The sequence below is a fragment of the Epargyreus clarus genome, unplaced genomic scaffold (assembly GCF_041222505.1).
Source record: "Epargyreus clarus isolate Ecla_fem2 unplaced genomic scaffold, WU_Ecla_fem_2.2 ptg000007l, whole genome shotgun sequence".
Classification (NCBI taxonomy): Eukaryota; Metazoa; Arthropoda; class Insecta; order Lepidoptera; family Hesperiidae; genus Epargyreus; species Epargyreus clarus.
Window position 1 is genome coordinate 27,102,805 of NW_027332215.1, and position 17,530 is coordinate 27,120,334.

General features: G+C 35.9%; 1 protein-coding gene across 2 annotated transcripts; it reads right to left on the reverse strand.

Moving 5' to 3' along the window:
- Positions 1 to 1,044: 1,044 nt before the first annotated feature.
- On the reverse strand, positions 1,045 to 9,299 carry LOC140743772 (uncharacterized). Of its 2 annotated transcripts, none has more exons than XM_073075340.1 (9): positions 9,094 to 9,299; positions 5,934 to 6,614; positions 5,480 to 5,537; positions 5,023 to 5,093; positions 4,214 to 4,265; positions 3,620 to 3,749; positions 2,927 to 2,992; positions 2,418 to 2,492; positions 1,045 to 1,934 (listed from the first exon to the last, which is right to left on the reverse strand). In XM_073075340.1, the coding sequence occupies exons 1-9, from the start codon at positions 9,110 to 9,112 to the stop codon at positions 1,842 to 1,844; spliced, it is 1,245 nt and encodes a 414-aa protein (XP_072931441.1). In that variant the 5' UTR covers positions 9,113 to 9,299; the 3' UTR covers positions 1,045 to 1,841. The 2 variants fall into 2 exon arrangements, with proteins under 2 accessions (XP_072931441.1, XP_072931440.1); XM_073075339.1 differs by having other exon boundaries at positions 4,190 to 4,265; positions 9,094 to 9,298.
- Between the last annotated feature and the right edge of the window lie 8,231 nt (positions 9,300 to 17,530).

Here is a 17,530-nt window from a genome sequence, read left to right on the forward strand (position 1 = left end):
GCTTCGTAACCTCCGGGCAAATACCCTCTACGTCGCGAGAGTACGTTTCGTTGCACTGTTTTTTAGTTTTAATAAACTATTTACAAAAATGTTATATTTTGTTACTAATTGAATATCTAGATAGAAGGCGGTAGAATCATTTTTGGTTCGACTCGAAATAGGTACTCTACAGACTCATACAATTGCATACTCATACAATTTGCATAAATTGAATAAAACGTAGTTTGTATGTATATCTGCGATATCAAAGCGCGTTTCTTTTGTCCCATAGTTATAGTAATATAGTATGGAGGCGCACGCATTGTGTTTAACCGCATTCGGTTTTTTATTCAGTCTCGATGGGCGAGCGATAAACGTCACACACGCTCTTCGCCAAAAATCCATGATGGTATTGCAATAAAATTAAGCCAGAATTTGAAGGTGGTAGGACCCTTTGTAGTTCGACTCCGGCGGCACCACCGCCACACCTATTTCTACCTAATAACGGCAGTGTTAAGCGCTGCTGTGTTCCGGTTTGAAGGGTGTGGTAAGGGAGACAGACTTTTCCGAGGCGTTCCAGCTTAGTCCTCAGGGGTAGTGGCGCATCTGTGGCTGACCTCAGGTAGGAATATCTAATCCTATCTGGGGTTGATTACAGATGTCCATGGGCGGCAGTAGCCACTTACCAGCAGGTGGACTGCATGCTCGTCTGCTACTCTTATATTATAAAAAAAAAAAGCCAAAAGCGAACCAGAGTTCGTTATTGTATGAGTTTTTGCGTTTTCAGCTATTTCTATTCTGCTTCCGTTTAATATTAGTGTGTGCTAAGCCTTACCTGTTTTGTGTTTGCAATTTGATATTATATACTCGTATTACCAAATAAAACATGTACGGCGACTTTGGTAAACGATAAATAATCTGACACTCGGTTCTGGTTCCGTCTGGAGCATCCATTATAACAATACACGAGAGCATTAATTGGAAGATGTATTTTCGTTACGTATTCAAGAGTTTTCATTTTATGTAAACATAATTTTGTGCGGTAAGTTTATAATAGAAAGAAAATTGAATAATATAGTACTTTATTACTAATTTTAAATATTACACAGCTTATATCTAGTATATTAAGAGGTCGCTCGGGATTTGTTACTGACGCGGGTTGCGCGACAGTACGCGGCGGATGTGACGGCAGCGGCGTCAGGGACCGACTCCGACTACCCCGGCCGGGCGTGGCGCGCGGGACGCTCTGGGCTAAAATATACAACCCGAGGAAATTGTTCGGGAGTGCGGTATATGTGTTGCCGCGGATTCACGCCCAGTAGATGCGGAGGGGGTGTTTCACACTCTGAGATATAGTGAAAACTCGGAAAGGGGGGCGTTAACAGACGCAAGGAAGGAGGGAAATTCGGTGGGAATATAGGAACCCGTGGGATGGATGGAGGCGGGGGCATAGACATCTGCGAGGGGGAGCGAGGTGGGGGTCGAGCTGGCTGCGTGGTGGTGGGTGGGTGGTGAGCTGGCGGGAACAGACGCACACGGGAGGCGTAGGGATGCGCGAACCGAGGTACCTGCGGGGCGGGTGGAAACAGACACAGAGGATCCAGTAGGTGAGCGGGAGGTGAATGAAGAGGCACATATAAGGCGGGGGGCGGGAATTGAGGACATGGTGAGGCGCTGGTTGTCTTTAATGGCATCTGTGAAGTGACGGGAGGTCGGCGAAAGGGTACCCGTGAAAGGGAGGGTGGCGGAAACGGAGGAATTTGCGAGGCAAAGGGGAACATGAGCATCTGTGAAGATTGCGTGGAGACTGGCGTAACAGGAGCTCCCCGCGGGGCGGCGGGGGGCGGGGCGGAGGCGAGACGTCAGTCCTTGCGTGTGATGTCCACTCGCCGCGCTTGCTCCTCGAACAGCACCTTGGCTATCAGCGAGGCAATGTACTTCTCCCCGAGCACACTCTGCAATTATTTAAATCATGATCTCTTTACAAACCATACATTAGTAAAGATACTTCGCCGCCTTGAAATTGAATGAAGCCACAAACGGCTTATTATCGTAAGTTCTTTTTTTGAATTCTTGACAAATAAAAACATTTTTAGAGAAAATTTACGAATAAATAACTAATACTGCGTAATTTACATGAATTTACATAATAAATAGATAATTATTTCAAATATTTTAGGGATATTTTTGCACGGAGACGTGGCAAAACTTTTTTACGCAAGTATTTCAATTCTCAAAACCGGGTACATTTTCTTGTTAGCAGTGAATAATTTTTACTAATCTATGTTACAAACACTGTCTTTTTTGTTAAATAACCATAATCGGTCAAGACATTTTACTAACAAACAAATGGAATTATTACTAGTTAACCGATATACAATAATTATAAATATAAATAAATAATTTTCACAAAATAAGTGAAAATAAGCCACACCCACCTTATTAGACTCTTCTTCCCCGACAACCGACACCCTGTTGTTGGGGTTCAGCTTGGCGAGGTGGTCTAAAACACCCTGAAACATGACAACTTTATTTATTTTTATCGCTAACATAATAATATGTATCACAATTAAGTATATAGGACGAATTTTTCAAGTTGGATTCCATGGCCAAATCCCATTTTAGACGAAATAGTGAAAAAAGCTGAAAGTATGATAATTAAAAATTAAAACTTTGATACAAACTAAAACCGTCTAATTAGATATCTATTTTGCTAGCCGAAAATCGAACAAATACGTTTTGAAGATAAAGTACCTGTATTATTTCACCATCGGATACTGTGGCTTACAAGGAACAAATTTTGGGAAGTAATGATAAATGAGAAGTACATTAAAAAAATCTAATTTTATCAAGATCGGACTCGTAACTTCTTTCAATGTTTTTCTATATATGTTATAGTTTCGGATTTGGCCCGCTTCAACAATTCACCCTCTAAGTTGACATTTACCTTGCTTTTGTCGTTGTTGATTATGTTGAATAACGCACTGGGAGCCGCGGTTGCAGGTGAGTTTTTCTGTAATAAAAATTTCGTGGAAATAATAAATTAACGCATTTACATTACAATAAGTTGCAAGTATTCTGTCGCAAACGATTACCGTTTTTTTTTAACCCAAAAGAGGAATTATTCTTGCTCAATATAAAATAAGAATATAAATTGACGAATTCCAGTTGATTGTTAGACTTATATACACGCACACACATACAAGTCACGCACGTACGCAAACACATGCATGCACACCACAGCCACACTACAAATATGGTACCCTTACCATGAGTGTTTAAAACATCCCACAATTTTACGTTACGTTTACTCAATCCATTATTCGCTTCCGTTTTCTTAAGTAAAATAAGTCGTCCAAAGCGCACCACTGAGTAAACGTAACCATAAGTAAGTACTCAAGTGTCGATGAACTTTTTGTCTCCCTCACATGTTCACAAAAAAGAGGGACAAAACATAAAACGCCATTTTGTCAATTTAGACATTTTATGTTACGTTACGTCACTATAGTTCTGATATAATCCGCTAGGGGCGCTGGTTGAAAATACGTAAATACCAATATCTCAAAACGTAAAAACTCATGGTAAGGGTACTGTTCCATATTTCTACTTTGCCACAGTCCCGGCGCGTCCCGGCACGTACCGTCAGCTCCACTACTCCGGCCAAGATTGCGCTCAGCTTTTCCTTCTTCCTCTCTACGTCGTCAGACTTTCTTTTCAGTTCATCAACAACTTCCCGCTTTTTATCAATTATGCCTTTATGATACTGGAATCTAAAATAAAAGAAACATATCACAAATATATAATTAGTTAATAAGAACAGTAATTTTCTATGCATATCTAATACATAATAACACAATTATGTATGTAGAGCAGTGATAGCCTAGTGGTTAAGAAACTCAGCCCCTCGATCGAGGGGTCCGAGGATCAAATCCCAGGCACGCACCTTTGATTTTCAAAAATTATGTGCGTATTAGAAATTAATGATCACTTGCTTAAACGGTGAAGGAAAACATCGTGAAAACCTGCATACCTGAGAGTATTATAAAAAAAAATCTCAAAGGTATGCGAAGTCTACCAATACGCACTTGTCCAGCGCGGTGGACTATGGTCTAATCTTTCTCATTCTGAGAGGAGACCCGTGCCCAGCAGTGGGACAGAAATGGGTTGATGATGTATGTAAAATGTTCAACAAAAGTAAAATGTGGTCGACCTTATATCCCCGATGTCGCAGTACCTGCACTTCTTGTTGAGCGGCTCGCCGTCGTCCGACTCCACCAGCTGCGAAACTGCAACAACATAACACCCTCTAAATATCGGTATATTATTTATAGGTATCTTTTTACCATATGTATACCAAATAATGAGTTATTGTAACAAATTGTTTTTAAAAGTACCTTTTAATCATTCAAATAAACCACTTAGCTGAAATTTCATCCTACCTTGTCCATTTAGACTGGCCGAAGCTATATTTGAACAACAAGCCCCTTTCATTTGATATGCCACTTTGGAAAACAAAAATTACTGTTTGTAAAACTTTTATTTTGTACATTTTTCATTTAGTCCCTAAGAAGTCACCCCTCAATTCAAAATTTAGTTATTTACGTTATATCTTCGTCGGTTCACGGAAAAGCACATGTTCCAAATTTCACCCTTTTTGGTCCATTAGTTTCAGAGCAAATTAACTGTGACAGACTGACAGACGGACGGAAGCACGTGTGATCCTATAAGGTCTCCGTTTATTGTTTTTTTTACGAAACCCTATAAACCGTTCATTTTATAAAATATCAGTAATATCGATACTAAGGTAATATGAGCGATCAATATCACTAATTTAAGCTGCTGGCTGCTGATAGCTGCTTCGACATTCCTCTTTTTTAAGCCCACCAAAGGGCAAAGAGGCAAACGTGAAAGACTCCTAGTCCCATTAGACTTTAAAATAATTCGTTTTGATTACTAAAACGAAAACATTCGATTTTATTATTTACATTGTTTCCTTAAAATAAACATTGTAAAATAGCAGTTTAACATAGAAATAATACATACATTCTTCCCGGAATATCCTAGGGTCTGGCGTGTTCCCATGAACAACCACCACAGAGGGGTTAGCCTCCACACTGTAAAAAAAACAATAAAATTGCGTATATTGAGGTATCATTTTCTACTTCGAACTATGACAATCATAGTTAAAATGTCGTTAAAGCTTTTATAATGTGCAAGAAACAACCGAGAATGTACTCCACATGCCAAACATGGACATCAATAATAATCAACCTCAGATAGGATTGGATGATACACATAATAAGAATTTAGTTGCCGTGTGTCTCTACCTTAACATATCGTTCAATCCAGAACACATTAGTGGTTAAAATTGCTGTTATTTGACAGAAACAAGCGTGGCGGTGGTGCATCCAGAGTCGACCCAGGGCACTACCACCTTGTAAAATTACCAACTTCAAAAATATGATTGTCTTAAATATTATCTTGTTGAGTTCTTTAGTACCTTGTCGTTATAGATGGAGGGGGATGTGAAAAATTTGTAGGTATTTCGGTTCGGCCTTCTGTAACAGAAAAAAATACATTTGTAATGATGTAATCCGATAATTTTATAATAGATTTTAAGGATTGTACTTTAATATAACAACAATAATCTAAGAATATAATAATAATTATTAAGCACTTTTGTTCATTCTGTTTATTACCTTTATTATACTTCCAACTGCCTGTAAGTGCACCCACATAGACAATTACGTATAATATAAAACTATTCAGTTCCTAAATCGACATATTACTGGTAAATTTTCCATGACTTTACTTATTGTGTTGTACACTTAAGCCGCTAGAGATAATAAAGATACGTTACTAGTAGGCAAATCTTGAAACATACAAAATACCATAATTGTATTATCTTGAGGAGAAATAAATGCGTGTAAAATAACATAATAATATATTGTGACCTGGCGGCGTGTCGGGCGGCGGCGGCGGCGGCGGCAGGCTCTTCTGCGTCAGCACGCGCGCCGGCAATTTGCCGGTACGATAAAACTCCTGCTCCTCGAAGATCGACGCGTGCACGTACTTGCAATTCGGAAGCGTGCAGATCTTGTTCTGGAAGTTTCTGCAGAACGTATAGACGCCGAACAGTTGCGACGTGTCACATTTGTGAGCATATCTGCAAGTGCCCGGTCTCTTGCAGGTGCCCCTTACGAAGTCCCTGCACATAATGGTAGATTCCGGTTCCTTACGTCCCGGCTGTTCGTTATTCGACGCCTCGTAATCGGCCGTCATCGCTGTGGTTTCTTGGCGAGGAAAAGGTTCGCCCGAATCCCCTTCGGCCGCGGCTTGGTATTCGTCGCGTTCGTTTTCTACTTTGGTGGCCACATTTATAGCGGCCGAGCCATCGGCGTTGTTGGGGTCCAGCGCGTCGGCGGCGCCCTGCACCTCTGGCTTGATTCTGACGGCGGAATCCATGTGGGAGGCCACCGGTGCGTCCTGTTGATTGTTAGGTGATGATCGGTTGCTCGTTTCCGTATTGTCTACTTTAGACATAATAAATTTTTTCATTCCTTGAAAATTTGGTGATGATCTAAACATTATAAGCTGCTCATCCACTCCTACTTTTTTGCTCTTACTGCTTTTATCTGTAAATAAAATATATACGGTATGAGAAGGTATATTGGTATAATATACAAGTTTAATTCATTGTGGTGGGTCCAGAATGACATATATGTTTGTCTTATATAGGAGGTAGTGCTGTATTCGGGCTTGAAGAGTTAATAAAATACTCTTAAGTGCACCAACTTAATCCTCAGGAGATGTAACAATTCTGTAACCTAATGAATGTGCCTATATTGACAGACTGCTTAATAATTAATTAAAATAATTGCATATAGTCCATAGTTGACCATAGTCCATAGTAATTAAGTAATTACATATAAGCCAGCAGTTGCTTTATTTTGTACCAAATGCCTTTTATCACGTCTACTGTACTATTTTTCTTCAATGTAGAACTATTTGATTTTTACTTGCAATAATGATATTAATTAATTTCATAAACGCATTGATACAGGCATAGCATCACTAACAATTAAATGCAAATGACATTATATTCATGCAAACAATGTATGCTCTTTGATGTTTCAAATTTGTAAAAAAGAATTATGTCATTTAGTGGAATACCGCTAACAGATTTATCAGCTACTTTTAATCATGTAATTTTCAATCTAGGAATCAATTAAGGAACAGTAAATAGTATAATTGTGGAAAAGTGTGGGGCGCTTTTCGAAAACTGATAAGTGGAGTATGATTTTCTACTTTTTAGTTGAGTTTATCATAAAAGCGTTTTTTAATTTTTTGAACTATATTTATTTTATTAATTTTTAGTATTTGTTGTTATAGCGACCATCATTATGCATCATCTGTAAAAAAATCAAGTGTCTATCTATTACGGTTTAAGAGATAAAGCCCTGTGACTCACGAACAGACAGCAGAGGGTTTCGTTTTACCCTTTGAGTACGGAAATCTAAAAAACATTCTACAAGATGGCATTATAGATATGTTGCAGTCCATTTGAGTTATAGGGAAATAACATTATTGTTTTTCAAAACTAAAAATCAATCTAGTAACTTTGCTTGAACTTTCCATAAGGCGCTTTCTCTCGCCTCGATATTGGTTAATCCTGAGGATGTTGATAAGGACAATGGTATAAAATTATTAAAATCGAGTATTGTCATCAGTTTTTGATAATTATTCAAAATTTTGAATTAAACTGAATGTTCAAAGTGGATAGAAATCTGGTTCAAAAATTCCGTTACTGTTACGTACATACGTCATTAAATTTTGTACACAAATGTAGCCCGGAGTCAAAGGAATTAAAGGGTATTGGGTACCTTTTATTCCGAAAAATATGTATTATCTGGAGGGATAGATAAAATTCTCTGACCATGAGGGAAGCCGCAGGTAAATGCTAGTCTATTATATACTGCCTGTCACTTCACTTTAACACTCTTACATCTGATCCACAACTAAACGGTTCCCACCCCTGTTTTATAATGTAGGAGTCACAGACAAGCATTCAAACACCTGATGATATGTGGCTACTACCGCCAATGGATGTCAATAATCAACCCCAGCTAAGATTCAATCCTACCTGAAATGTACAGATATACTGTTATCCTTGACACTTCAGCTGGCACATATCGGAAAAGTATGTCTCTTACCACACCCTTTAAACCAGAACACCGCAGCATTAACACTGTCGTTATCATGCAGAAATAGGTGGGGTATTGATGTCGCCTGCTATGGTATCCCTAATATATTTTGGTGTGTAGAGTTTGACAATATAATAATGTGTTTGTTAGAAATAATTTTGATATGACATCTTGATAAAACCATTTAAATGTGTTTTTATATACTTATATAAGAGTGTCATGTGTAAAATACAATTCGCTGATAATTATGTATCTGAGGAGTATAAAAGCAACAACATTGGAGACACAAACCTATGATTTTCTGCGGTAACATAGAAAGATATATTTTTGCAAGTATCTATTACCGAATCACTAGTTACAGATCTTGATTTTAATATCATCAAGTAGAATAAACAAACCTACAACAGTTTCATTTACGATAAGAGGGTGGTTACACATGTTAACACTGGACTGAGAGAATAATGCTTTTCATAGCCTAAGATTAAAGCAATTTTGCACCTTTCTATAGACTTATCACTTCCACTCAAACCATTTTAAGTTGTGTATTATTTTACAAAATTTTACCCCACTGAAAAATTTTGCAAAACAAAGGATTACTTTAAATACGTGGTTGTAATGTGCTTTCATTGTTTTCAATTCGTTTTCTGGTTTACCCTGGCTTGGATGGGTAAACAATACATTTATTTTAACGTGCTGCAGCTTTTGAGTCCTAAAATTAGGTACGCCTAGCCCACTACGCAATAATTTTGGATAAAAATATTTTGGCTTTTATAATATTTTAACTAACATTCAATTTTCCGATTATTTATATACACAATGAGCAATTTTTAGTACACGTAGTTAACTGATGGTAAATGTATTACAATTAAAAGTTAAATTGTAAGATCATACAATATATTGTCGTTCTTACCTGCCTGTGGATCCTGCATTTACTTAGGTCGTCGGTCCCGCTTCTGATGATAAACAATAACACTCGTCAGCCGTGTAGCTTTATATTGTTTTGGACAAGATAATCGGAGGTCAAGTGATAAAGAAGATAATCAATTTTCTCTAGAGCATATTGCACCGCACTTGCAAAAATGCATACAGCTCAAACATATAAATCGATAACCACAGACCACAGACCAAATATGTCATATAGATTATAGATGGGTCAAAATAGGCAATATGCACATTTTTATTTTATTATTTTAAACCACGTATCACATCGTTTTAACATAGTAAAAAATATAAACAATTTTATTAGTGTTTGAAATAGTTTTTAAAAAAATATTGAAAGTATCAATAAAATTTGACACATTTGAACGCCGCCATTTTACGCGCTCTTTGAATGACGTCACGTAGCGTGATTTGTATTGATATCGATGATAACTGTATACACATAAAGTTATTATTTAACGTTTTCAGATTTCATCGCTATTTACACCATGGGAAAGGCTAAATAACCACTTTATAAATATTTCCTAGAGTTATTGTGCAAAACCATTACTATAACTACATTATATAGTATTTTTCTGTTGCAAAAGATGCGAAAATACGAAAAATTCGACTGCAGTCTTTCCTTGTTCTAGTAGCGAGCCTCGCTCGTAAAATTTTATTGCTTTTATTGTGATTAGTAAATTCAACTTAAAATCTAATGCATGGTTGCACAGACTTATTAAGACTATGGCAAATCATGAATTGGTGGCGGGCCGGCCCCCAGAAGTACCTATAGGTAATTAAAGACAATAAAGAATTGATAATAATTCATTAAAATTGAAAAATAATTTATTAATTTGAAGCGTGTAGCAACACGTAAAACTGCTTCCAAACTTTCATTTGCAAGGCTGTTTCGATTTTTTGTTTTATTATTATTTACTTAGTATTGAAAAAGTTTGTTCACATATATAGGTAGAACCAAATAAGCTGGCTCATTTCAGAGCGTTTATGCGCAACTCTTCGTACATATTTTTATCAATGCAGCGGTAAAAGTTCAAAGCAGCAAGTCTCCTTCGCTGAATTTGTTGCGTAAATCTTGGTCGTTTTGAATGTCGATAATTTCTAACTGCATTGACTCTGGCGCATTTTCAATTGAAATCGTGAAAGGATTGCTGAATATGTCCAACAGAGGTTTCACTTTTTTAAACTCCGAAAATCTGTCTTGAAAATATTGAATCAAAATAGCTAGCTTTTCTACATAACTGATATTAATCGCAGTTTTGTTGAATTTTTCTTTTCTTATAATTCGGAAATAGATTGTAATTTCCAGAATTCAATTGTGATCTGAAAAGTATCAGCTTGCATTGAAAGGATGATACATAAGCGTAGAGCTGGGATATCAGTTGATTTTTGACTTGACGCCGTGTGTTCAAGACATTCAACTTATTTGTAATGTCAACTAAAAAAGCCAAATCACACAACCAATCAGGATTTTTAAGTTCCGGGACATCCCTTTGCTTTTCCGCCAGAAATATTCCAATTTCTTCTATTTTAGAAATCGCTCCAGTGTCAATCCACGACTAGCCACCTTACTTCTGTATAATACAGTAGATCTCCGTATTCGCTTTCTATGTCATCAAGGAATTGTTTGAATTGTCTGTGATTGAGACCTCGTGATTTTATGAAATTTACAGTCGTAACTACTACTTTCATGACATTTTAAAATTCATTTTTTTAGAACAGAGGGCTTCTTGGTGTATAACATTAGTTTACAAAATTATTTTTTTTATCTGTTGCCGCCAATTTTATGAATGTAAATGTTCATTTATAACTCGGTTTTGATATATATAGGTACTCTCAAAATTGATTGTATAGCTCGAGTTCTTTTGTTTTTCTTCTTTATATTTTTTCTTATTTATTAGTCCAAAACGAGCATATTTTACTGTGTTAAGAATAATATCTGAATTTTTTGTGACATGAATACTTCAAGAAGCAGTTGTTTAATTAATCCAAATAACTTTTACACCATTTGCGGAGAGTACGTGTTTAAGAATTGTCGGAAAGTTATATCAGAGTTGGTTAAAAAAACCTATATTCTGTATTTTAAAATGTCTTTGGATAAAAATGACAAGTCTTGGGCGCTTATTGTTTTTGTAAATCGTGTTTTGGATATTTAAGATTATGGACAAGTCGTAAAAGAAATGCCTTTAAATTTGTTACACCAACTATTTGGCGAGAACCATAAAATCATCTCCATGACTGTTACTTTTGTAGCACAAACATAAACGGCATAAACTCCAAATATCGAATTTAATGGCAATACTCAAGTACTACTTGTGGTCAGCTCCCAGTGCAACATTCATCTGACTTGTTATTGTAAAAAATATAACTGGACCCTTAGAAGAAATTGACACTGAAACACCATGCTCATCACCAAATGATGTTAATTTTGGTATACCAAATGAGCCGAAATGCTTTTCCCAAAACGAGTTAGATGATCTTGTTAGAGATTTGGATCTTTCTAAACGAGATTCAGAATTGTTGGCATCAAGACTTCAGTTCGTTCAGAATTCCCTAGCAGCTCGTGACAAAATCATCCTTCCGCCATTGCATATAAAATTGGGCATCATGAAACAGTTTAAGTCACTAGATAAAAACAGAAATTGATTTAGTTTCATTTGTCAAAAAAATCCTCAGCTTACTACCGAAAAGATTAAAGCCAGATTTTTTGATGGGCCCCAAGCTCAGTCATTGATTTAAAGATTCAATGACTGAGATTGAATTAAGAGCTTGGATAGCTTTCCTCTCTGTAAAGCAAAATTTTCTCAAAAATAAGAAATCGGAAAATTATAATGACCTTGTTGAAGACCTTATTTTACAATTAAAAATATGGGGTGCAATATGAGTATAAAACTCCACTTTCTCCATTGTCACCTGCACAGCGAAGATATGAGCGAAGAGCAAGGAGAGCGTATGCATCAGGACTTACGCGTGATAGAAGAACGTTAACAGGCATCCGAACATGATGTCTGACTATTGCTGGTCTCTGATATGCCATTTTTCTAAATCAACATATAACAGAAGAGCTTTAAAACGAAGTTTTTTAGATCTCAATGTTTAATTCAATTTTTTATTTATTTTGTTCCCTATAAAAACTTGTTTTTTTTTCTGTTTTAAGCGTATATATTTGAAACTGAAAAACTAAAGCTGATAAAAAAAATACTTACATATTTAAAATGTCAATAATATGTGTACTCAAGAACAGATATTTTTTTTCCGGCAACAGATGTACTGTAAACTAGTGTAATGCAGTAAGACTGCATGAGAACTTCAGCGTTTATGTTTTTTCTTGCAGATACTTCTTCAGCAAAGTAACTAGCCCGGAATTGATACCAATCATCGAAGAAGCACCGTCAGTCGCAACTCCCGATAATTTTGATAAGTCCAAATCAGTTTTTGAACACTCATCCAAAAGTAAATTGAGTATATCAACTTCTTTGGTTTGACCTTTCAATGAACACATTCCTAATATCTATTCTAAGACTTCAAAATCTTGAGTAACACCTCGTATTCATATGAGAAGTTGAGCTGGGGAACTAATATCAGTGGATTCGTCGAGTGCTAATGAAAAAAATTCAATGATCTTAGTTTTTTCAATTAATTGTTCCGCAATATTACCTGACAAAGACATAATGCCATCAAAAACACTGCTTGTAAAAAAATCCAAGCCTCGCCATTCAGCTCTTCCACCGTAAAAAGTCGTGAGATCCATGCAATCCAAGTCGATTCATGCAGTCTCTACTTAAGAGACCTTCTGTCTTAAGGTATTATCTCACTATCTAACCTAACAACATCTCATGGGACCATATCAATATTAAAAATATTTTATGTTTCAAATAAATAGATTGGATTTGGCAATCGTACTAAACAAACTAATTTAATTTAATATACATATACTTGTGATATACATTGTTTTTTTTATAATACAGAGGAAGCTGACTAAGCTGGAACGCCTCGGAAAAGTATATCTTCCTTACCACACTCTTGAAACTAGAACATAGCAGCGCTTAAGACGCTCATATCGCAGCACACGAGTAACATTACTACGATTGCCAAGTCCAATCTATTTATTTGAAACATAAAATATTTTTAATATTGATATGGTCCCATGAGATGTTGTTAGGTTAGATAGTGAGATAATACCTTAAGACAGAAGGTCTCTTAAGTAGAGACTGCATGAATCGACTTGGATTGCATGGATCTCACGACTTTTTACGGTGGAAGAGCTGAATGGCGAGGCTTGGATTTTTTTACAAGCAGTGTTTTTGATGGCATCTCATTCCTTTTTGTAGGTATGCCTACTTTTTTTCCTTTCCGGGACCTTTTATTACTTGAATGTCAACAACAGATTTTTTAAAGCCCCCTCACTGTCCTACGAGAATGAGCGTTCTTTTTTGTAGGTAATATTTGTAGTTATTGTAAGAATTATTATTTGAAGAGTATATTAATAAAACATATTTTCCGCTAGACCACGTTTTTACTCATTTCTATTTTAATCTTGAGTCACCGAACAATATCATTTTATACACAACCAGTAATATAGATTACAATATATATTAAAAAGGTTCTTACAATACGCCCCTTTATCTTTATTACCCACCTATAACAAAACTCTACATAAATACTACCAAACATAACGTGGTACTTTCGTGGAACTGGCTAAATAGTTGAATCTCCCCACTAAACTCTGACACGGTAGACTACTGTTACTATCTGAGTTACCTTTTGTTTATTTCAAATCAACCTCCATTGAAGTTGACACGGACTTACAAACGGACATACCGAACGCTTGCAATAATTTTAAAATACATTGTTTTTGGTCTCAAATAATCACTCAGTCATCTATAAGCATGCTATCACGCAGAGGTTCAACAAGAACTCGAGTTTGATTTTCTTTTAGTACAAATTACGATCAGGCCTACACTCAGGCCGTTACAGGACCACTCTCTGAAATTAAATCACATGTTAAAAAGTTGTAAAATTCAGTTTGTTTCCTCTCTCTAACAGGATAACGCCTATTACTATCATTACTTATATCAACAGATTCACGTACCATTACCTCAGGCTCGCTTACATCCGTCATAGTATTAGTCACATTACTTACATCACTTGTATCCGTAACCACAGGCACACATACACCTATATCACCTGTAACACCAGCATCAGTCATGGACTCTTTTTCATGACAATAAATTAAATCGAAATGTTACTATTTTGACAACTGGAATGACTCGCGTTATCCTCAGGAAAAACATATTTTAAAAACTTAACACCTCGAATGTCTTCGTATTAAATAATCATATCTTCTTATGAATATCCCACAAAAATCACTAGTTTTGACTTTGCATCCACTTTCGTCTTTTCTGTTTGGTATAAGAGTATACGCTACGCTATATACGTATATCTCTACGCTATCCCAGTACGAACCCAGTACAACGAACCCTTGCCACTTGTTTTGTAGACACCATTTGAAAGCAATAAACTATTTTTATTTTATTTTATTTATATTCTATCAGTAACTTATTATCTGTTAGAAAATTATATATCGTGAATCTAATTTTAAAATTTCATAAAGATCTACCTTTTGATAACACCTTCCTTGATAGGAGACGTTGCGATATTGTAGCACCCTCCCATGCGGTTCGAACCATTTTTGCTCAACGTCCATATTTATCACAAGCATCTTATCTATATAATAAAATCAACCGATTACTGCAAATATACCCTTTAACTTCACACAACTGTAAATTAATTCTAATAAGGTGGCTGCAAACACTAAATTATACAAAGGTCAAGAACCTCCTTGTATCCTCCTAAAATAACATCTTCAACTAGATAAAAGAAAATGTATGTGGACTTAGCTTCCGATTCCTAGGATATCATTATGAGTCCGTAGGGTATGCACGAATAATATCTCAACATTGTACTCAATATGGTGTAATATTTATGTTAATCCTATATTTGTAATTCAATGTCAATACTTTTATGTATAATCATAATTAAGAAATCCAACAGTGGAAGAGCGACGCATTCCTATCACAAGTGTCTCTGACTACTTACCAGGAAGCCCCGACCATTAGTTTCAATGATTTTCCTTAAATAAATGCGTTTTTATATATTTTTTTATGCGCTGCACATCAAAATAAGCACAAATGGGTAACATCTACTCGTTTCCCAGACCATTTTTGTAGAGGCACACAGTCTTTCGGTGTCTTCGTCGGAATCCGGTTTTTGATATAAATCTTAGTACATATTTAACGCTCTTGCACAAATTTGCTTAAAGTTATAATAGACTTCTCGCTTTTTCGATAATTATAATAGTTCTGTTAGCTCTTTCAACCATACCATTCTGTTTGGTGGTATATACTACATATCGCCTTCTGATGTAGAATTCCATTTGTTGACAAAACGATATCGTAAGCTATATTACAAAACTTCGTTCCACCATCTCATCTCATACACTTGTTCGACTTGCTAATTGCCTTTTCAACGCGAACTTTATATTTTTGAAATTTTATAAAGTCTCACTCTTATGTTTGAGAAAATAAACATGTGTCATTCGAGTATATATCGTTGATAAATAATAACATGTACCATGAACCGTTGAATGAAGTAGCTTCCAAGGGACCACATAAACCCGTATGTACGATCTCCAGTATATCGTTCGCTCCCGTTCAGAGATTTGGAAATGATTTCTTACATCTTACTCTTAGTCGACATATCCGTCATAATGTTCACATCATTAAGACGGGTCACAATATTCTTTAAAATTTGCATATATTCCGGATTAGTACGGGCTAGTTTTCTATGCCAATATTTATTTGACGTTGTCAAATTACATATCGGTGATTTGACAAATTATATATACTATGTACGTTGTGGCCAGTTGCGATGATATTATCCATAGACTTACTAATAGTGCAAACGTTTTTCAGGAAATTAACAGTAAATCCTTTTTCAGTAAGTTTACTCACTGATAACGAATTCATACTTAAATTATTAGTCTGTATTTGTCTTCTGTAGTTATCTTTAAAATTTCATCTCTTCAAAATATTCAACCTGTAGTTATTTTTAAAATTATTATTTGCAAAGTATATTAATAATACATATTTTCAGCTAGACCATATTTTTATTCACTTTTTAAAACTTAACTCGCCGAATTTTTCAAATAAGCCTTCAGGGCCAAATCCGAATCTATAACTGTAGTGTATGAGAAGTAATATGAAGGTTCCGTCGTCTCACGTGTACACGCCGTGAACAATGGTATGGTGTGAACGGGGCATGGTTCCCCCCTCACTCTGCTGGAAGCTGTGGTGTAAGATGGATGTGCGTGCGGGCACTGCTGAGTGAGCCGATACTTTAACCGGGGATCGAACGAGTTCATTTTGAAAAAAAATACGCCCTCTATATTATTCCACTATATCATAGTGTTGCTTATAAGGATTAAATTCTGGAAAGTATTGATAAATGACAAAGTAAAGGAAAAGCCTCATTTTTAAGAAAATTCAATTTTTTTCATAATATTTTGGCAGTTAAGTTTCCGCCATTCATTAATTTAAATATTTCGCATATTAACAATTGTTTGGCCTTATGTTTTAAATCATTCGAAAGCCCACAAAATAAAAGCTAACAGAAGTCAATCTTCATACAAAGTGGGCTCGAGCAACGCACACATAGACCTCGCTTACCGACGCGTTATCTCGAGGGGACTCGGGCGCATACGTGTGCGACTGTCAGTCCGCTTCTAACACGCTTTTGTAACTGTTGTACAAGCAATGGAGCAAAAGAAAGTTACCCTAATTGTGTAATGGACGGTTGTTTAAATTCAACATTCAACTGTGGATTTCGTTTTTTTTATAGCTATCAATTATCAAGCCACTAGGAGCTGGACTTTTGGTGATCATGGCAAGAACATGTCATCTAGTGGCTATCTAAGCTCGATTTATATAACAGTTTCCTATTTCGAATCATTTGAAACGAACTTAACTAAATTTTTGTAATATTGCGTTGTAATATTACGTAAGTTGAAAACATGATTTTTTGTTTGTGTAGATATTGGTTTGCCTTTAATGCCATTAGGTAGGTTTAGGTCTAAAACGGATAGGGCAAAAGGAATTGTGTAATTAGGGTAATCCGTTTAGAAGTTATTAGGGATTTTCCATTGTGAACATTGTAATTTTTTATATGTAAGCTTATTTTCGTACAGACATTTATTTAAGCGCAATAAGGCCGAAATTTGCCTAAACACTTGTTTCCTTGGAAACAGACTTATTATTATTTTATAATACGGTGACAGTTGCTTTACCTCACGACAGTTATTGTATTTTGTGTATGTTACCGTTAGATTGTAGAATACGTTTGCATACACA

Excerpts from the sequence above, each read along its gene's own strand:
- LOC140743772 (XM_073075339.1), bottom strand. Across the intron at positions 5,538-5,933 it reads GCCGCCCGACACGCCGCCAG|AAGGCCGAACCGAAATACCT; the intron begins GTCACAATATAT and ends TTTCTGTTACAG. Across the intron at positions 2,993-3,619 it reads CCGGAGTAGTGGAGCTGACG|AAAAACTCACCTGCAACCGC; the intron begins GTACGTGCCGGG and ends TTTTTATTACAG.